The sequence below is a fragment of the Peromyscus maniculatus genome, chromosome 1 (genome assembly GCF_049852395.1).
Source record: "Peromyscus maniculatus bairdii isolate BWxNUB_F1_BW_parent chromosome 1, HU_Pman_BW_mat_3.1, whole genome shotgun sequence".
Classification (NCBI taxonomy): domain Eukaryota; kingdom Metazoa; phylum Chordata; class Mammalia; order Rodentia; family Cricetidae; genus Peromyscus; species Peromyscus maniculatus.
In genome coordinates this window covers 62874761-62897295 of record NC_134852.1, presented here as the reverse complement: position 1 = coordinate 62897295, position 22535 = coordinate 62874761, and the positions used below count along the sequence as shown (strand labels likewise).

At 42.7% G+C, this 22535-nt stretch overlaps 1 protein-coding gene and 1 long non-coding RNA gene across 8 annotated transcripts in view; one reads left to right on the top strand and one right to left on the bottom strand.

Annotated features, from left to right (window-relative positions):
* Nucleotides 1-22535, top strand: part of LOC143267054 (uncharacterized) — a 53592-nt gene that overhangs the window by 8811 nt on the left and 22246 nt on the right. For 2 of the 5 annotated variants that reach the window (XR_013041986.1, XR_013041994.1), the window contains exon 5: nucleotides 9361-19794. The exons of 1 other annotated variant lie outside the window; for it this stretch is intronic. This is a non-coding gene — a long non-coding RNA (uncharacterized LOC143267054). Of the gene's footprint in view, nucleotides 1-7297; nucleotides 7440-9360; nucleotides 19795-22535 lie in introns of those variants that run through there. 2 more of the 5 variants (XR_013041987.1, XR_013041988.1) reach the window with 2 other exon arrangements.
* Nucleotides 19134-22535, bottom strand: part of LOC107400193 (STAM-binding protein-like) — a 23915-nt gene continuing 20513 nt past the window's right edge. For all 3 annotated transcript variants that reach the window (XM_076543784.1, XM_076543789.1, XM_076543795.1), the window contains one exon: nucleotides 19134-20676. In XM_076543784.1, coding sequence (XP_076399899.1) covers nucleotides 20620-20676 — 57 coding nt within the window. In that variant the 3' untranslated portion in view covers nucleotides 19134-20619. The remainder of the gene's footprint in view (nucleotides 20677-22535) is intronic.

Below are 22535 nucleotides of genomic sequence, written 5' to 3'. Positions count from 1 at the left end.
TCCTGGCAGCCACCAGCATCCATTTACCCCAAGACAGCACTGAACATGACACAACACAAAATTACAAACGTACTTACAACATTATGATTTTGTGTTTGTGATTTTGCTTTGTAACTCAACTGTATGGTTTGCAAGTATGAGTGATAACATGGTGTTGCAATGTCAAAAAACTAAACAGGACTGGGAGCCTTCCCTAGGCTTCTAGACTTGTGATTTTTCAAAATTTCCCAAGGTATGCAAACCCAGGCAGATTTTTCTGATGTTCATCCCTCCTGATCAATGCTGCTTATAATCAACAGGAGAATAGATAAGATCCTGAGTAACTTTCTTTTTTGTTGTTGTATTTTGTTTTTCGAGACAGGGTTTCTCTGTGTAGTTTTGCACCTTTCCTGGAACTCACTTGGTAGCCCAGGCTGGCCTTGAACTCACAGAGATCCGCCTGCCTCTGCCTCCCAAGTGCTGGGATTAAAGGCATGCTCCACCACCGCCTGGCTCCTGAGTAACTTTCTATTGTTGGCATGAGCATGGCATGTCAAGGACATCAGAGTCTCAGACTCATTGAAATGGGAAAGCCTTCTCCAAGTCAGGCTAAGTAAAATGGAATGACCTCCCAGTGATCCAAGTATAGAGTCTAATAGAATGTGCACAAAATACCAACTGTAGCTTCCTCTTTTTACTGACTGCATCCTGAGACTGTTCCCCTACAGAGATGAGATGACAAACCACCTTGTTCAGCTGTATTTAATAAACCCATCTCCTTTTTTTTGTTTTTTGTTGTTTTTGTTGTTTGTTTTTTGGTTTTTTTGAGACAGGGTTTCTCTGTGTAGCTTTGCACCTTTCCTGGAACTCACTCTGTAGCCCAGGCTGGCCTCAAACTCACAGAGATCCACCTGCCTTTGCCTCCCAAGTGCTAGGATTAAAGGTGTGTGCCACCACCGCCCAGATCCCACCTTTTCTTTTAACTTTATATAATATACACGCTGAGTTTCCAGGCTATAGTTGGAAGTTTTCCTGGTCTTGCCCAGCATCAAGGGCCCACAGCCACTTATAAAATTCCTTGTCCTGTGTGGTCCTGCAGCTGCTCAGACCCAAGTAAATATATAGAGGCTTATATCAATTACAAATTGCACGACCATGGCCTATGGCTCAAACTTCTTGCTTTTGCAAGGCCCATGGATAACAGACAACCTTGAGTCTTAGAGGAGAATGGAATTTTCATGATGGGTGATATTGCTCTGTATGCTGTGAATGTGTTGCTCTGAGTGGTTAATAAATAAAATGCTGATTGGCCAGTAGCCAGGCAGGAATTATAGGCAGGATAAGAAGACAAGGAGAATTCTGGGAAGAGGAAGGCTGATGGGGAGACACCAGCCTGTTGTCCAGGGAGCAGCATGTTATGACACACAGGTAAAGCCATGGAACACATGGCAACATATAGATTAACAAAAATGGGCTGAGTTAAGTGTAAGAGCTAGTCAATGATAAGCCTGAGCTAATGGCCATGCAGTTTTAATTAATATAGGCCTCTGTGTGTTTACTTGGGTCTGAGCAGCTGTGGACCAGGAGGACAAAGGAAAACGTTCAGCTACATTTTCAAATGTTGTTATCTGCATGACTCCTTAGTTCCATTTGGATGCATTTTGTATTTTGCCATGGCCATGATCATATAAAAGCCAGTAGTTAAATCATATGGATAAAAGAAATAAGTTTGGATGCCAAACTGACAGGGTGTCAAAGTTGACAGTTAATCTACTAGACTTGGCTTGCACTTCACCAGTAGAACCAACTCTCAAATGGTTAGTTGTATGGTGATTCTGTTCTACTTTAATTAACATGTGGAGATATCTGTCACACAGTCCACAGAGAGGAAGTATCTCTCTCTTAGCTTTTTAGCCTCTAGACAAGTACAGTATTAACTTGAATTAGAAATGAGTCACTCGAGTGCTCAACATGAAACTCAAAGGACCCATAAATAATGAGATTAGTTTTTCCTTTGAAATGAAAAATGCCTTTTCCTTTTCCAAAGCTAGCATAGTGAAACAAAGATCAATTATTGGTAAGCAACCTCAGGGTAAAATCAAAGTTAAAATTGACCATCTTCCATGGCCTTCAATTCCAATGGAAATTAGATATTACTTTGTAGAAAGCATAGTAAGTAGAAGAGGCTAAGTCAGTTAAATTCACTGCTAAAAACTCTGGGATGGTGTGATAATCATTACATGTTCACAATCCATGGCCCAGAACAACTTCCCTCTATTATTCATTATTCTTTATCATTGTTTTCATCATTAGATTTTTCATTAGTTTTCCCTTTAAACACCCTTTCCTACATGCTTTTCCAATATAGCCTCAGCCCTCTGCAAAACACCAGAATGTGCTGTGTTCCTGACATATATAGAGACCAGGTCCTTGACATTGGGCATCGCCAGGCTCCTTTAAATCTCACCTTTGTAATGTGTCAGGTATGAGACATGGCAGACACTGTAATCTCTGATGTCACTTATTATTTATTATTCAATAAACCAAGGCAAAAATTGGAGGGAAATATTTTATTTGTCAAAGTATCGTGTTTTGATCTTTAAAGAAATATTCTTTAAAAAGAAAAATTATTGAAAAAATTTTATTTTATGTGAAAGTGTCATTAAACAAAGCCTATGAAATGTAGTTTACTTTTATTTTTTGCAATATCCACTAAATGTTACCAAAAAACATCTTTGGCTTAAATGTTCATATCAGCATTGTTTGTAATAGCCAAAACCTGGAAACAACCTAGATGCCCTTCAACTGAAGAATGGATAAATAAATTGTGGCACATATACACAATGGAATACTACTCAGCAGAGAAAAACAACGACATCACACAGTTTGCAGGCAAATGGATGGATCTAGAAAAAATCATCCTGAGTGAGGTAACCCAGACTCAGAAAGACAAATATGGTATGTACTCACTCATAGGAAGATGCTAGATGTGGAACAAGGATGACTAGACTGCTACTCACATCACCAGTGAGGCTACCTGGAAAACGGGACCCCAAAAAAAGACACGGAGAAATGGACAAGATCTACATGAATAGCCTGGTCATGAGTGGGAACAATGAAGGGCGACAGTCGAGGGAAAGAGTGGGAGATCCTAGCTGGATCAAGAAAAGAGAGGGAGAACAAGGAATAGGAGACCATGGTAAATGAAGACCACATGAGAAGGTGAGAAGGGGAGGAAGCAGAGAGCTAGGGAGGCCCACGGAGATCCACAAAGATACCCCCTCAAAAGACTGCTGGCAATGGTCGCGAGACGGCAGGAACTGACCTACTCTGGTGATGGGATGGCCAGACACCCAAATAGTGGTGCCATAAACCCCATCCAAGGACTGAGGAATCTGAAGGCAGACATCCACGGCTGGGCCCCTGGTGGAGCACTGGGAGTCTAATTAGTGAGTAAGAAGAGGATTTATATGAGCGAGAATTGTTGAAGCCAAGGTTGGATAAAGCACCGGGACAAATAACCAAATGAATGGAAGCACAGGATCTATGAACCAAAGGCTGAGGGGCCCCCAACTGGATCAGGCCACCTGAACGGGTGAGACAGTCAGTTGGCTTGATCTGTTTGGGAGGCAGCTGTGCATTGGTGCCAGGTCCTGGGCTCGTTGCATGAGTTGGCTGTTTGAATCCTGGGACTTATGCAGGGACACTTGGCTCGGTCTGGGAGGGGGGAATGGACCTGCCTGGACTGAGTCTACCAGGTCAACCCCGGTCCTCGGGGGAGACCTTGATCTGGAGGAGGTGGGAATGGGGGGTGGGCTGGGGGGAGGGGTGGGCGAGAGGGGGAGAACAGGGGATTCTGTGGCTATTATGTTGAACTGAATGGTGTTGTAAAATAATAATAATAATAATAATAATAATAATAAAAATAAATAAATAAATAAATATAAAAAAAATAATAATAAAAAAAATAATACTTAAAGAGAAATGATCCCCAAAAGGACAAATAAGTCATGGAGCTCAGCTAAATATATAATGGAGCATATATATGCATATAGTTTACTATAGCAAACAAGGAGAGTGGTATATTTCATCTGATATTTTCTTCAGAATCTTTTTAGCAAATATAAGGTCTGTTTCTACATCTTTACCTCAGCAACACTGTGGGTCATGAACTCTTTATTCACATGCACACCTTGACCATTTTCACTCACAGAAGATCTTTGCTGTAATAATGGATCTAATATGAAGATAAATGACTATGATTCTCTTTCCTATTAGTTTTAACTAAGATTATTTCTTTTGTCATGACTGATTTATCTGTTTGAGTCTTTGGTGGTCCATGTAGCTACCTGCCAGGCACCAAAGGGAGGAACATGAAGTTAACTTCAACATCTACAGCAACTTGTTTTCTGTTCTCCAGAATGATCTTTCCAGGCAAATCTACAAGCCTTTGCACAGGCCTGTGTGGGAATGGCCTTTGTTTTGAAAGAGAACCTTTATAAAACACAGAGATCAGTCTTGAATTCCTATAAAAAAGAAAAAATATCTCTTAGGAGAGTATCTAGAAAACTCTTTAAAACGCCATATTAAATTTTCTTTCCCTCCCCCTCTCTCTCTCTTTCACTTTGAAAGAGAGTGGGGACAGACAGTATATGAATAGGTGCAATTGTTGAACAACTTAAAAGTTTATTGAAGATATGAAGTGCCTCTTACACAGCCAGGGGAGTTAAATGAGAATAAATATGAAAAAGCATGTTTCAGGTTTGAGGAAATCTGTGGTCTACATCTACATCAGTAGAGGGGAGACATTTCTTTCTTTTCTTCTTTCCTTTCTTGTCATCATCCTATTTCCTCTCCTTCTCTCCTCTCTCCAAACTGCCACTGACTTACTCGTCCAATCTTGTCCTCTCCTTTCCTTGATATATGAGCAAACAGCTCTCTGTTTCCTAGGATGGCCTTGAACTTCTGGGCTCAAGAAGTTTGTCCTGAAAAGTGGGACTACAGTGCATGTGTATTTCACCAGCAATGTGTGAATTTGCTTTCTTCAGGCCTCAGATCCTCTGTTTAACTTCCAGTATTTCTCAAATCCCTGCAAGGATTCTGTTTGGTTGTTTGGTTGTTCCCTGATAAACTCTGTGATTCCATACCTAAGTGTAGTCTAGGGAGAAATGTCCCAGTCTTCTACCTCACGCGTGCTTAGGTGACAGTGCTGTGAGATTGCTGTAATGAAATACTTTCCACTCTATGCTGTGGACTGGGAAACTGAATCAGAGAAGTTCCCTTTGGTATCTGAGTAACATAGTGTTTGATAAAGTAACAATTCAACACCTGTAGCAGTTCTTAGCAGAGGAAACAGGGAAATACAGGTGTGGAAAGCATAAAAGTTGTCAATGACAAAAATTCTCTTCTTAAGAGTTACCAATTGGCCGGGCGGTGGTGGCGCACGCCTTTAATCCCAGCACTCGGGAGGCAGAGCCAGGCGGATCTCTATGAGTTCGAGGCCAGCCTGGGCTACCAAGTGAGTTCCAGGAAAGGCGCAAAGCTACACAGAGAAACCCTGTCTCGAAAAACCAAAAAAAAAAAAAAAAAAAAAAAAAGAGTTACCAATTGACAGCAGAAGTGAACAAACAGACCTGGGATCCTTTGACACAGAATGGCTGGAAGAAGTAAACCTAAAATTGGCCCCTTCTCCATGTTGTTCTCTACTTTAGGAGACACTAAGAAAGAATGCTGCTGAGTTGGGGTGTTGATGACTACTGGAATGATGTCAATTCTGAGCCATTTCAGTAGAAAGAACTCCTAAAAGTACATATTTGAATTGCTGAGTTCAAGTGAGCTTTCTAATTCAATTTTAATACTAATAGATTTTAGCTTCAATTTCTTTGTTTGGTTGGGTTTTGTTTTGTTTTGGGGACAGAGTTTCTTTGTGTAACAGTCTTGGTTATCCTGGAACTCCTTTTGTAGACCAGTTTGGTCAGAACTCACAGAGATCCACCTGTCTCTGTCTCCCAAGCGCTGGGACTAAAGGTGCATGTGACCACACCTGGTCTAACTTTAATTTCTTTAACAAGGAGGATACCCTCTCTAGCAACGGGAATGACTGACAGTGAAAATCACTGATATCTCTTCCTACTTGCTTTTATCTTCTATATAAAAATGACTCCAAAATAATGATGCTTATTACATACTTGATACAGTTGTGTAAATGCTTTCACCTTCCATTGCAGTAGACTTTTCTTCAAAAGAATTTCAAGTGCTCTCAGTAATAGTATGTCAAAAAGAAATGGGAAATGAGAGAACAAACAGAAGGCAGACATGTGAGGAGTCTTTAAAATACTTCATCTCCTGATGTCTGTCTACAGAGGACCTGATAGCACAGGGTGGGTCACCTCAAGGATTTAGGCAGATGTACCCAAACTGAGCACTGCACAGGTGGGCACCTTAAGTGTGTGGTAGAGATGGAGACTCAGAACAGCGGAGTACTGAAGAAAAGCAGGTATTTGTGAAAGATATCAGAGTGTTTTCCCTGGATATCACCTTAGCCCTAAAGAGTAAGAAGAATTTCATAACAGAAAATAATTATGAAGACATTCTCAGATGGAAAGATCAATTTTAGAATCACACTACACCAAAGTAAGCAATCAGAAAGATGTATGAGATGGAACTGTATCCCTTTATCCTGGTGTTGAGAATGCATTAGATCAAATTGGCCTCATCTCTGAACTGTGCATCCAGGTGGTGACTTTACCTAATGCCCCCAAACCTGACACCATAACATGTATTTTGTTCAGAGAATACCTGGAAAAACAGTGTTTGATGCTGTTGTGTGATTTTCTATTCATGTCACTATCTTACTTTTATGAAACACTGTCTCATGAATTATAAATTTAACACACGGACTTCTTAAAGCCTGTATCTTAAGGCAGAAATCAAGGTGTGCCTGGAAACCATTGAATTATAGACAGGGATAGGTGCATACAGGGTGTAAAGTTAAATTCCAAAACTGTGAAGCAGGTCAATTGCTGAATAATGAAAAATAAACTAAGTCACTGATTGCTAACTCTCTGGCAATATTGCTTCACAGTAAGAATTGTAATTTCATAAGACTCAATGGCATATAGAAAACAGGGAACTCATGTGCTTTGCACAAATACCACTCTTCTAACAGATCTCCTAGCAATATGTTGGCAGTGGAGGATGCCATCTGCATGGAACTATATGTACACACCACCACTCTGAACAATGGAACAAGGTAGAGGGAGGAGTGGCAAGTTCAGGTTATGGTCAAGAGATTTTATACCTGTCACATCTCCTTAAGCTACAGGAAGATGGCCAGGGTGGACCTTCAGGGACAAAGCAGATGAAGAAGAGACCCTTGAAAGGCCATGGTGAAGAGGTGTTGTACCATGGTCTACAAGGCTGAGTGAGGGCAGGAAAGGGTGGAGCTGGCATGTGGAAGTCTGCAATCAAACAAGGGCCTTATACCCCTGAGTCTGGGAAGATGAGTCCTAATTCCCTCCCTGGACCCTACTTGGTAGTAGGAGAGAATTGACTCCAGATCATTCTCTGACTTCCTGGTTCACAAGGAAGCAGGAGGCAGGGCTCAGGGCCTTCCTACCTCCCGAGTGCAGCCTGCACTCTGCTCTCCTCTCTCTGGCACTAGTCCCTTTTGTCCTATGGTTAGAGATTCCCAGGGCAGCAGTAGAGCCATTGATAACTGGCTCTTGGGAAGACTCCATAGGAGTGTCAATCTATTGGGTGTGGTGAGGGTACAGGGGCACAGACTGATGGTTCTGGGAATGAATACAAGAATTGGTAAAAAAAAAAAAAATGTAGCACTGAATTAGAGTATCGAGGATTGATGAGAAGACTGATCAGAGGATGGAATATTTTACAATTTTCTTTAATCGGCTAATCCTCCCCATCCCTACATTGGTGTTCAAGTCCAGGGCATTTGTTAAGTATAGAGGCACTTGCTTTCCCAGCCTGAGGAAATGAGTCCATGTAAAGATGGATGAAGAGAACCAACTCCAAACACGTCCTCTGACCTGAAAAGAGGCACCTATAAAGAAATATGTTCAAACACACACACACACACACACACACACACACACACACACACACACACGCCCATAGATATCCATACACAAAAGCACACATGAATATGAACACACATGCCCTAGCACACATGAATAATGCTCACAACTTCAAGTATATCCTTACACTCATAAAGATACACATTCACGTGTCACACACAAATGTAAAAGTCGCCCCTGGGGATGAACATACATGTAGATATACACACATTTAAACAGGCTTTTTTGTAATGGGTATGAGCTATTCCTCCACTGTGTTCTCTTGTGCCTGAGAAACTGCCCCTTGTCCCCAGGAAAAAATAGGCCCAGTTGTCACTTCATGAAAACTGTAGGATCTATGGCTTCTTCCTTGTTTTGGGCTCCCATCACAATGTGTGGGACCCCAACACTTATTCAGTCATGTTCTCACTCTCAGAAATCTCTAGATGAGAAGGCTTGGGGACCCTGGAATGCCAACAGCACAACCCCTGGCCAGTGTTACAGCCTGCTACTGCTGCTTAGCAATCAATATCACAGATTGAGGCAGATGCATGAAGATACCTCAGGGTAGATGGGGGCCAGCCAGGCACTCAAGAATTAATGATAGGCATGTTACTTCTCCCAGCTACCTGAGGACCTCTGTCTCCTCAGGTGAGTCCAGTAAGTCTGTGGAGAACTTCATACCACTGTTCCCTCTAAGGCTCTGTCAACCATTAAAGGAGAAGTGGCCAGAGAGATAAGAGCACTGACCCTGGCTTGCAAGCTGCAATGAGTTGTTCATAGTCACCTGTACCTTCCCCGACTTAGCCAGTGTCTTTTGGCTTTTGGTAGCCACAGTGATGTTTGTGGCTCCTTGCTACTCCAGAATGTCAGCAACCTAAATCTCTAGCTCTGACCTAAACAGATCGTCAATATCACTGTCATTCAAAGCTGAGGGAAGCTGAGGCAGGAGAATCACCAAATATCTGTGGCTAGACTGCCTTATATAGAGATTCTACCTCAAAAATAAGGTTGACTAAGTGTCTATTTAGAAATATCAGTACCCTCCACCTCTCAGAGACTACTAATGTCACTTACCATGCTAACAAGAAAACAGCAGCAGCAGCAGCAGCAGGGAGGAGAAACAGCCCCATGGTCACCTGTATTAAGGACAGCACCTGAGTAGTTCTTTGCACTTTTTGATGGACAAGCAACAGCATCAGGAGGTGCCCCCCTCCTCTCTCGAATGACGTTATTTGAGATAAGTTCCCACTATGGATTCCAAACAGGCTAAAAGTCATGGTACATTACTGCCTCTCTTCTCCAGTACAGGGAACTCAGGTGTGAACCAGCAAACCCAGCAAGCTTTTTCTTTTTGTCTTCTGAATGAATTACCTAAATTGCCTTGGACCTCAGTGAAAACAAAGGAGAAGACATTAGCCACTGTTCAGTCCTAAAACTTCAGGAAAACCTGGACATTTGTTCCTCCCTCATCGCTGAATTCCCTCATCCCATGATGAGCTTAGAGCCTTCAAATACTGCTTAAATTCTTCATTTAAGAATGACCTAAGCCAAGGTCATGTGTTTATAAACACAATTCATCTTCAGCCTAATAAGTGCTAGGCCTGAGAGGGCTGTGCTTCAGGACAATAAACTATAGCAAGAATGGCAGTGACTTCCTGTCTCCCATTTTCTTCATCAGACCCTCTGTTTGCCACCACAGGGTCTACCTGGAAGCCTCATGCAATGCATACAAAAAAAGTGTCACTGTGGTTTGTCTGGTGAAAATCGGGGAGAGCTGATGGCTGAGGAAAAAGTCCATATGCACTTGATTAAAAAATTCCATGTTCCCCACTCTCTTGCTGCCTTGTGGTCCACAATTGTCTTAAGCTTCAACTAGAACTGCAACTCTACAGTTTGTCATCCTGGACTTGCTCTGCCAGTCCCCCCATGCTGGGAAATGCAGAATGATGGACCTTCCTCAAGACTGAGCACAACTAGCAAGACCCATAAGCACCAGTACAAGTTTCAAGAGTCCTGTGCTTACAGGTTTCTAGTTTCCTTGTTTTATTTTATGAGTGTGAGTGTTTGTCCTTCATTTAGGTATGTGCATTTCTGGTGACAGCTGAGGTCACCAGAGGGAGTTAGATACCCTAGAACTAGGGTACAGAGTATTGTGACCTACCGTGTGGGTGCTTGAGATGCAAACTCTGAACCTCATGATTGAGCTCAATTCTCTTCAGTGCTGAGCCTTATCAAACCCTGTGTACACTCATTAAAGTGAGTGATGCTCTAGGAAACACTGGAAATCAGAATGCTTTCTTTCCTCCTGGTCTGTTTATCTAGGAGAATGTACAAGGGATGGTCTGGGACACTCAGGCCAGTCCTGTACAAATAGAGCAACCTCTCTTAAAACTATAAAACTATGCACTGGCCTGCAGCATGTTGGCTGTGGGGGGGTAAGGTGGGGTGTTGGGGGGGTGTCTGTGTCTTCAGGGCCAGCTCTGATGGGAAAAGATATAACCCCTGTCTTCACTTAGGCCAGACCAGCAAGCAGAGAAGCAGCGGGGGAGGGGGTGTACAATAGGGAAGAACAGAAATGGAGAAGTTTAAAGAAAGGGTTTCTGGAGCAGGGGTGGGATGGAATCTAAGCATATACAAAGAGGACACCTACAGATCAATTTCCTGCACTCATCTAGCCACAGATATCCATGGAACCAGTGGTTTTAAAAAAAGCCATGCACTGTAGTGATGGAATGGTCATCAGTATGGCTTCCATGTAAGATCCACTTGTTGAGTGTTGACTTGTGGAAATGGGTGAGGACTCACTATTCTCATGCAGGTGACCCGTCCAGCAGGCCAGGTTATTCGAGGTTCTCGAGGAGGGACCACCTGTGAATCAATGGGGGGCGAGAGGGAAAGGAGACCAAGCGCGTGAAGAAAGACAAAGCAGTCTGAGTTGCGTCAAGGCCTCACTTTATTGACTGGGTGTTAGAGCTTATAAACAGGGCTTCAGGTAGGGAGGGGGAGCAGGAGTGAGGAGAGGACAAAGAAAATTCCTAAGGAGGGTCAGCAGGAGGTCGCTTTGGTCCCAGGCCCCTGCAGCTAGCTGATTTAAAGAGGTTTATTCAATCCTACATTCCTAGGTTAGACTAAAAGCCTCTTATTTACACGAGGCTTGATAAATCGTGGCAGGTAACACAAGGTTCAAGACACAGCTGTCCAGAGTCGGTCTCCAACATATCCTCCTCTTTTCTCAAAAATGGACCAAGTCCATGTGATCGGGGTTGCGGAGGTCCGAGAGAGCCTCTGTCTTAGGCTATACAGGGGGACTCCCACGCATGGCAGGTGCCACGTTGAACCGGTCTCAACGACCTCTGTACACTGTTGTCTCCTGCGTGGGCCCTGTACTATTCCCGTCATTGAGTACTCTCTAGCAAGACCGTGGGGACGTTAGGGCTTTAGGACACTGAATCTGAGTCCTTGATGGGGCTCCTGGCCAGCCTCCTTGGCATCTACTCTGTGATAATGAATCTAGACGTGTCGTGGTAAGGCCAAATCAATCTGATTTTTGATAAACCGAGTCAACCGCTGAAAGGCCCAGGGACCAAAGGTAATGAGAAGGAGAAGGAAAATAATCAGGGGGGCCAGGAGGGTGGGGATCAGGGTAGAAAGCCAAGGGGATTCTTTAAAGCTTTTATATAGAAGGGCAAACCCTGCTCCTAAGAGCAAGAGCCGCATCTTACTGCAGCCCCATAACGGCTAATAAGGGAAAAACCCACACGATTACAATTCCCATACAATTTCGTTTCACAAGATCATGGTCTGGGTACAGAGTGATCACAGACAGGTAATTTGCGTCAACAGGTACATTTTTCCTGAAACCTCAAAGGGGAGGGGGGTATCAAGGCGGGAGTGGAGTTTACACACAGGTCATGGTGGTCCTTCCTGGAACACCTGCAACTATCCCAGTCACAGTTGAGCACATCTCTTAACAGAAATCTCTTTACATTGTTATATGGTTGCAGGGGAGATTGAACAATGGCTAAGTCAGGTTGCTCTTGGAACTAGATTTTTAGTTTCTCATTTTCTGGTGCTTGAAGTTTTTTCTTTTCCTGAGGCTTGGGGGTGTAAGCCTGAAGGGCTAGGGTCTTTCACTCCCCCATTTTCTTTTTGGCAAATTTTAATCTTAAAATTATGGCATTACATTTGGTACCTTATGGCCTATTTTAGTAACTCATGGCCTGTAATGGCCATGCATAGTTCATGTACAAATAGCCATCTGGTCTCTATGCCAGGGAGTTTTCTTTTGACCCAGCATTTCAGCCTTTTTTGAACAAGGAAAATGGGACGATGTATTTTCTTTCTGGAACTGCTTCAAGCTGGCATTGGGACGTCGTTATCAGGGCCCCTCCCCCAAAAGGCTGAAAAACTGGTCAAATACTGGGCAGGGGGCATTTGTCAGTAGCATGTAGCTGCCTGACCCCATAGGGACAGAGAAGAATCATGTTAGCTGGGCTGGTCCACGTTAGCCTATAGCACGTCTGGAGGAGTCCACAGTCGTCTGGAGTGGTGGAGTCAGCAACTGAAACTTGGAGGTGTCTGCCAGCCAAGTAGAAATCTGTTGAGACAGATTTAAACTAGGAAGAGAGGTTAAAATTTATGAACTTATTTGAAACCTTAGGTCCATACCCTTAGTGATGGGGAAAGCACTAATCCCAAGACCAGGAGAGAGGAAAAATAACATCTTTAGGAATACTTATCTGGGGTTCTTTCGACCTCTGTGGAGTGGATCTATGTTTTTATGACTCTTTTGATCCTTTGAGGCCTTTTTGCAGAATGACATAAAAGTTTTAGATACATTAGTATTACCAATCTGTACTGAAATCCATATTGTAGACAAAGCAGATAATGGGTATCTGTAAAACAGCAGAAGTAGACTTATACCTTTGAGTCCCAACAAGAACTACAGATTTGGGCATTTTACTTCTGTCCAGAAAGCCAGGTGTAAGTTGGACAGAGATTTTTGGCCTGGTGAGAAGCACTTTTAGGTTTACATTTAGACATATCTAGATGACATCTAAAACAAATCGAAAATGTTGAGTTTGTGACTGAACAGTAAGTGGTCATTGCTCTATCAGCTCATCAGGACTCCTAAATGTTAAGCTCTGAACCATAGAACAGGAGAGTAATCTGAATCATATCTTATTTTAGACTCATATCCAAACCTTTATGATTTATTTAAATTTTTACATCTTAGAACATTTTTTTTTAAAGTGAGCTAACAGGCTAGCTATGGCCTTGCAGAAGGATCTGGTTGTCTGATGCTGCCATGCTGACAAAGTTAGAGCTAGCCTAGCCATCAAAGATCTGAGAAGGATAAACTATATCTGAGTGCAGACCAAGAAGCATCCAATCCTATAAATTACAGTGATCAATCCCTACCCAGGTCTCTATAGCGTTGGAGGTACCAGTCAGAACAACATCAATCTTCTACCACCATCAAGCCCATAAGGCAGAGTACCTTTTCTGTGGAATAGGGACACGGAAGACTGACAGTGTCCTACTACTTGTCCACAGTCTGGGCTGGGTCCTGGAGGCAGGTGTTGCATTGAGGCATCTTGCCCTGTGGTCAGTGTTGTTTGCAATTCAGGTGGCATCTTCTTGTCATTCCATATCTTCTTTGGAGACCTTGGGAGTCATTGCTAGGATCTGGGGAGCTGGGAGTCTCTGTTTCCGATAGTAAGTTTTTAATCAAATAATTTAAATGTCATGTTCATCAGATCATTGACAGGTTTGAGGACCATTATCTATTAAATGTATCTGAGCCAAACAAATAATCTTGAAAATATCTCTAAGTTTGGTAATAATGACCAGGCTAATTTGTTTCCCTATAGATATATTAGTCAAATATACCTCTCAGTTTGTTTTTTATTTTAAATAGAACCGTTTATGCTTTAAACTAGTATCTGGATAGCCAGATGACTAGTATTAACTTGTATTCCTTAACACAGAAGGACATGCATGCAAACTCAGATATTCAAAACCAAACATACATGTGGCCACATTTTCATTCATACTTGTAGAATAGACAGACATTTTTAAAACTATGACCCTTTGGAGTCTCCATGTAACAGCAGAATAGCAAGAGAAAGAAATCTGAAACATGTTTACTTAAACTTTAAAGTTAGACCTTAAAGTTTTATTATATTCTTTTAAACCCTCATGACATGCTTAAGCCTTTAAATTTTTACATCTTAAACTGCTTTCTCAAGTCAAAAAATCATTTATTTAAACTTTTATCTTAACCAACAATAATTTGAAACCAATTTTCTTAAATGATGGCAAGTATTTGTAACACATTGAACTCAAATGACCAAAACACATGTAAATTTTTATTTTTCCTGTGGAAACAAAGCATAATTTCCCCAGTATCTTGAACTGGTAATTTAACATTTCTTTTTTAAGCAATATCATTGTTATGCCCAGGTCTCCGTCTCCTCCCCAAAGAAGCCATCAGAGACCTCAGGTACAGAATGCAAAAGCAAGGTTTATTTAAATGAAGTTTACAAGCCTCGGCAGGGGGGCTTGTTCCAAACCTCTCACACACACAGCAGGGAGGTTGGAAGGAGCAAGAGCCTTCTTTGTGAGGCTAGCACAGACCACATAATTTATCTCCCACTGCCCACATCCCTCTTTAGGTTCATATCAGTAGTTTTTCATGTTATCTTTATTTCTCATTTGTTTAGCAACCGTGTTTAGGAGTTTTATGAGCTGTCTCCCGGGTTTGGGGAGTTTGGGGAGTTTGGGATGTTTTATGACCACTTAGTCTCTGTCAGATGGTCATATATCCTAACTCTGTGTTTTCTTAAGTTTCTGTAGTTGATAAAGCCACCTGGAAAAAGGCGTCTAAGTTCTTATCTACATTTAAGAATCCTGGTTTTAGCTTTTCTTTGTCTGTAGGGGATGAAGTTGGGGGGGGGGGTTTACTGAGGTTTCACAATCAGGACAGAGAAGGGTTAACAAGAGAAATTCCTAGCTGGCAGAAGAGACTTTGAAGTTATCACAGTAAAGGAAGGGAGGGGGAGCAGTGGTCATAAAGTATCTCCTTGGCTGCCAGTGTTCCTGAAAAAAAGTTTTTGTTAACTCCTCTGACTAAAGTCAGATTCTCTGTTCAGTGTTCACACAGTTTTGTCAGTTGCAGGCAGCCATTGCCCTGTCCAGAGCAGGACATGAGAATCTTAGCCCACCTGTACCCAGAGCACGCACCCCCACCTTCGTGAGAGCAGCCAGCTGCCTGCAGTCCTGATAGCAAGAGAGCTAGGGAGGGAGGGAGGTGGCCCTCGCTGTGCCTCTCTCTCCTCCCCGCAGGAAAATAAGGGAGATGAGTAGTAGAAACAGATGACATTTACACAGACAATCCAAGTGCCAGCACATCAGCACTGAGATGATGATGGCCTCACTCACAGCAAGCAAGCCCCTCGATTGTGGCTCGCACATCCTTCTGGTGGGCTAGGCAAAGGTCTAGTGGAGAAGAAGGGGACTGTCCCATAGCGTCCGTCACAGTCAAGTCAACAATGAGAACAGTTAACACACTACACACAAGACCAAGGGCACACGAAAGAAAAACTTTGCCCCAACGAGACAACCAACAAAGCTCCAAGAACAATGACAGCCTGATGTGCTCTGTGGAGAGTGACCCTCCAGGCTCAATCACACCAAAAACAATCCAGATCAAACAGACATCAGGGGGCTTTCACATCCCTGTCAGTCAGACATGTACCTTATTTCTTGGAAGAGAAACAGAGTGTAAAGTAACAATGACCACAATAAAACATACAACAACAAAAAAAATCCCCCACAAAATGGCTCTAACAATTTCCCGGAACAAAATACAAAGTGGCACTTCCTCCCACCATGGGGAAAGGTACCCAAAAATGCTCCTCTCCTGAGCACTCCCTGGAGGAGACTCCTAAAATCAAATGGTCACCTCTGAGGTGGCCCCAAATGGCTCGGGACTAGGGGGTCCCTTGCCCAAATCAGGGAATGAGACGTCTCTCTTTCCCTCCCAGGATCACTGTCCGGACACGTCTGTCCCAGTGAGAGCCTGCAAAGTATAAATCAGTCGACTGGCACAAAACTTAACGAGACAAGACAGAGACAGAGACAAGACAGAGAGCGCTCTTACCGGTAGATGTCAATAAACCTCTGGACCCTTGAGGGTCCCTGTGGGTCTTTTGGTCTTTTGTTCAATGTGATTTGTGACAACCTCACTCTTACCGTCTTCTGGGATGGACACATCGTTTAATAGATCCTCAGCAAGTGCCAGAAGATGTGACACCCTACTATCCTTTTCTGAATCCTTTAAAACATCTCTGATTACTCCATAGAAACTAAAGAATGCATCGGGGACGTACTCTCCGTCCTTAAGCAAGTTATTGATAGCCTTTCCAACTTTATTCCACGTCAAAGGGTGGATGCCCGGGCCATTAATAACCAGCCAGGGACATTTTTCTTCCACAAAATAGAAAAACTTAATTAAATCTTTTTTTTCTTTCTTTCTTTTTGACTCTTATTCCCCTCTCCCTGATTTCTTTATTTCCTTAATGAAGAGAGCCTCTTTAGAGAGTGCTTTACCCATTGATTGATGAACGGCACTTACCTCAAGGCTGCCCACGGCGCACGAGTGATGCTGTTGGGGCACCTCTACCCTAGTGAGTCTGGCCAGACCACGTTTTCTCTTCGCCGTCCAGTAGTGAGCCGCCATGCCTCGAGCCCCACGTTCGGGCGCCACTTGACCCGTCCAGCAGGCCAGGTTATTCGAGGTTCTCGAGGAGGGACCACCTGTGAATCAATGGGGGGCGAGAGGGAAAGGAGACCAAGCGCGTGAAGAAAGACAAAGCAGTCTGAGTTGCGTCAAGGCCTCACTTTATTGACTGGGTGTTAGAGCTTATAAACAGGGCTTCAGGTAGGGAGGGGGAGCAGGAGTGAGGAGAGGACAAAGAAAATTCCTAAGGAGGGTCAGCAGGAGGTCGCTTTGGTCCCAGGCCCCTGCAGCTAGCTGATTTAAAGAGGTTTATTCAATCCTACATTCCTAGGTTAGACTAAAAGCCTCTTATTTACACGAGGCTTGATAAATCGTGGCAGGTAACACAAGGTTCAAGACACAGCTGTCCAGAGTCGGTCTCCAACATGCAGGAATGGCTAGGGCAATGCTTGCCACCCCTGGCTGCACTTGAGGATCCCAGCAGGAATTATTCTCTACACAAGGTATTCACTCCTGTCATGTTTCACTAATTTCTGGACTTCATAAAGAAATGTTCAGTATTGGCTGCAGATTCACAGACCATCCTAGGTCTGGTCCTGGAGGAGTCAACAAGCAAATGCAGCAGGGTGGGTGTCTAGGTAACTGAACCATTAAGTTGGATGTAATCTGGGACTCTGGAAAGGTTTCAATGCCCAAGAGGAAGATCCCAAGCCTTAAAAAGACAGCAAACAGGAAGACTCACATTAGAGAACACCTGTATGGTGTTCTCATGCTGCTTCCACATTCGTGGGTTATCACAGAAAAATTCAAGTCCCCGCTGTGAGATACTTCCTGTGCATCTTTAGTCAGGGAGGCCCCAGGCTTCTAAAACAATACAGGCTAGTACTAATTCTCTTGGTTGCACACCAATAGTAGATGGTAAGACCCTGCTGTTGAAGACACCACCTTTTGGTCTTAGCACATAGAGAAATCAGCTGAAACTGACGAGCAAACTTCCTCTGTGCTACCTAGCTTTTTTGGTGCAGGGTGGTGTTATACATAGTGCTGGGAGAAAGTAGGCATCAGTGTTCTGATTAACTATGCATTCTACATACTTTACTGCTGACATGCTGCAGATGATGTGGCCACAGATACAATCATGGCACTATTACTATGACAGTAACCAAGCACATTCTGGTTGGGTATTTGGCCTCTTCCCAGAATGTAATTCATGTGGGTGCCATATTTCTAGTGCTAAGACCACACTGTGGCATAAAGAGGCCCATGGAGAAACATGCTACTGTCATTTTTCTAAATGGACATGTTGTCAAAATGCCTCCCAAATACGTATGTATATGTCGAAAGATTAGTACTGCTTTCCCATTGGTCAGAGAAGCTTCTTGGCATGGGGAGTGGTTAATACGTTGAATCATTTACTTGTCAAATAGTTGAGAAAAAGTGTTGAGTGTTTGATTCCAAATGAGATGATGTGCGTGCGTGCACACATGCACACACACCATCACCATCACCATCACCATTCAGAGGCATGGTGTAAAATGACGCTGAAACAATTTAAGAGGTGGAAGCTGGAGAGGAGTACTGTGAAAACCTCTTTACTACACAAGACAAGGGCTTTGCACTCAGGAAAACCCAGCAGCTGTGTTTGTCTCCACTAAAGCTTCTCAAGGGGGAGTGCTTCAGTATTCCAGAATGCATGGTGTAGGGGTTAGTGCTCTAACCCTAGCTGAGGAGTGATTCATACTTCTTTAGGGGGAAGGAGGAGTCATTTTTCTTTGGGGGTGTAAAGAATGGGAAGTTGGCCATGATTCAATAGAACCTCACAAACGTGCACATGCAAGAGACCCTGATTAAACTCAGTGGGTTGTTCAAATGGGAAATGGGGCAGGCAACTAGGCTTCATACAACAAGACCCTTGACCCCAAACCTGGCACGTTTACAATAGGGGTTTCAGATGGGGTTGGAGGAGTGTGGCTGAGGGAGGGGAGGACTAAGTATGATCAAGATCGATTATAGACATACAGGACAATGTCAAATGATAAAATGTAAAACCACAGCAATGAAATGTTTAATCCCAACCCTCGGGAAGCAGAAGTAGGTGAGTTTTTGTAAGTTCCAGGTCAGCCTGGACTATAAGGTGAATTTCAGACTAGAGATTGCTTCACACTGAGATACAGTCACAGTAAATAAGAAAGAAAAAGGAAAAAGGAAATAAAGGAGAAATAATCAACTAGGACAAGGTTGCCCGCCAGTATCTACTAATCCTATTAGCTGGCAATCACACCTCTCACTTAACATGATTATGTGACTCCTGATCAGAAGGAAGACTCAAGAGCTTGACACAAAACTCAACTTTAATTATAGAACTAAATAGCAATTTTAAGAAACTACAAATCTGTTTCAAAATACACTTATATAAAGAAAATGCAAGTTTCTGTGAAATTTATGGAATTTCTAGACAGGGCCAACATGAGCAGAGAATGTGCGCCCGAGCACAGTTCATGGTGAGCTGCTTTAGCCAGTCTGTCACTGGCAGTGAATTTGTCCAGGCATCCCTTGTGCAGGACAACATTTTTGTTTGCAGTTTGCTGTAAGCATTAGCCTCAGTGGTGAGTTCATCACAGCTAGGGAACTTTACATACTTCAAAACAAGCTTTTTAGGTGAGTAGACTTCTCTCTCTTGTCCAAACATCCTTCAGAGTTGTATTGTGCTGTGTTTCCTAGCCAGAGTGGTCACTCAGGAAGACGGTCTTCAGGGCAACATGGTTGTCAGACTGGATCATCTATGAGGAGGGGAGGAGGGCTACCTGGTGCTGTTTTACATTAGACAACTATGACACAGTCCACAGAGCTGCACTCATCTTCTCTTGCCTTTCTAGGCTTGTGAGGTGGTCCACTTTGTTCCAGAGGTCCTTATTCCTTACGAGATGCCCTGGAGCTTCAAAATCACTCATCACCAAAAGTCAAAAGATCAATGAATAAAGAGTTTAGGCCTAACATGTGATGCCCAAAGATTCTTCTTGTAGCCCAGCAGAGAATCCCCATTAATAGAATATTCTCTTTTAAACTCTGGCATTTTTTCCCAGTTTCCATGTGCCAGACTATAGTGCAACATCTCACCCAGGGAGACACCATGTAGTCTGCATCAGGAACTCCAAATTCTATGTGAAATTGTACATTGTTGTTAAGCCTCATCATGGCATACAGCCACTACTCAAAAAGCAATAAGACTCATCTGAGTCAGAAATTTCTCTTTAAATTATGTCTATCAGTTAGTTTCAAGTTCTGTGCTTTATATCTTCAAAAAGTCGTTTGTCTGTCAAAGAAGCCTCCAAGCAAAGTGAGACATGTAGACTGATGTCTGGGATCAATGGAGACCTTCATCCTTCAGTTGGTTAGTGAGTGTTGGCATTACAACCTGTCCTCTAGGCTCCCTGAGGCAGGTGAGGCAAGCCAGCAAGTGTGTGCATTGGGCCCTTACACCTATACTGGATCCTGGCCAGAAAATATCATCTAAAACTAATAACAAGCAAACGATATAATAAAATCAATTTCTAGTCATTATGAATGACTATTCTAATTCATTAATAGAGCACACATCAGTGTCTTCCTCTGGGCTCTGTGAATGAGTACAGTGTGCCATTCATATACACTGTTGTACACACATGACAAAGATGTAACATACATGAAACAGATGTAACATACACAACATAGGTAGAACACATATACATATACACATACACCATCCTACATTCACTCACATATACACAAAATACACACACACACACACACTCCCACTGATGTAGGTGTATGGGATTTAACTCATCGCAAATCTGTGACAGTCACCCGGCTGTTTTGGATGGTGACATGACTGCAGTCCTGCAATTGGAGAAAAGGAAATGTGGTTAAGGCATGAATAACTCCTGTTTTGAAACAGCATATACCTTTTATATTATACCAAAAGAGAGCTTCATGTGACCCAGGCTAGAACACATAACCTAGGTATGCCAGAGAGATCCTGAAATTACCCTCCTGCTACTAGCTCCAAAGTGCTGGATTATAGGCAAACACCACCATGGCAGATTTCAATAGTGCTGGGAAATGAGTCCAGAGCCTGGTGCTTGAAAGAGGAGCACTCTCCCAACCGAAATTCATCCCCAGCAATAAACCTCTGATTTGAGAAGCTCACTGAAGTTACATAGTTCTCATCCTAGCACTGAAATCCTGAAGTCAATAGAAGCAATGTCAAAAGATCTGACACCCAACATTCCCACCAAGTTCTCCACATGGTTGGAGTCAGTGTCTCCCCGTGTATCTTTGCATCTATTTTCCAGAGTCACTTGTGAAACATTCCTTTATTAAAAGGGACCAGGAAGTTCAGTGCAGTATTGGAGTCATGATGTCAATCAGATGGTAAAGGTGACCTAATAGTCCTCAAGGAGATACTCACAGGTGGCATACAAAGTCATAAGGATTTATCAATCTGAAAGCCTGGCTATGTAGCCTCAGCTGGCCTCAAACTTGTGATCTCCTGCAGCAGCTACCCAAGTGCTGGTGCTACAGATGTGCTTCACCATGGTTAGGTTTGGAGGAGATCTTGCCAACTGGGAACTTGAGAACTGGTGTTTTAGACATTTTTTTTTAATTGTGCAACATCTTTCAACATCCTAGCACCTAATCATTTTATCTTCTAAGATAGAGCTATGTGTTTTTTAACAGATCTTTTTTAGAAAGATCTTCCCCACAGTCAACTGAAAACCTGGCTTGATCCATGAGACTAGAAAACAGGGACTGGAGTATGGTACACTGTTTAACAACACCCACTGCTCTTGCAGGGAAGTGGGCAGTAAGCAATGACTTGACTCCACATCAAGGGCATCTGCCAACTTCTTCTAACCACACAGGCACTAAACTCATGTGCAAATCCAAATGGAAAGAGAATTAAAGTCAAAACAGGGTCTACTTTTAAAAGACTACACAAGGAAGTTAAAGAAATAAAAATAATGAAATATATATCTACATATATTTTTTAAAGAAAGCTGAAGTTTCATTAGGTCTTATTTTACTGTTAGTATAATGCAAACTTTATATAAATACATACATGCATTTATTATGATACATAGAAAGCACACACAGAGTTCTACCACTTGGAATTAGCACTCTGATCTCAGTATCTTAGCCTTCCTTCAATCTCTGTGGCTGTATCCCTCACTCATATATTTTACAGGACTGGGTTCTGGTCTTTTCACTATGTTGCTGCATTTCTTCTGAATCAAAGTGGATGAAAAAGTCCAGGCTAATGTGAAGTAAAGTGCCAGAATCTCATTGATCTGAGGCTGATCTGAGGCCCTGAGGCCTGATCAAACTAAGTGTTGTTATCACAGATACAAACTGGGAGAAAAAAAAATACCTCCGTAGGCAGGTGAGCACAAAACTTCAGAATGAAATGTGCTTAATTTATCTATCTTACATGGCTTTTTCCTTGGCATTCTTATCATCCACTGAAACCTAGTAACTGACATTGATGAAGAAGAAATTAATAAGTAATAAACCTTGAATAAGCTAATGGATTCCATATTTTGTTGGTTATTTCTTTCCTCCATGTTACTGGGCATGGAATCCAGGGCATCAAGTATGCTGAGGACACACTCTATCCCTAAGTCCACCCCAGTCCCTCTTCCTTTATCCTATCAACAGCCTGTAAAGTACATAATATTAGTATCCTCAGTTATCAGGAA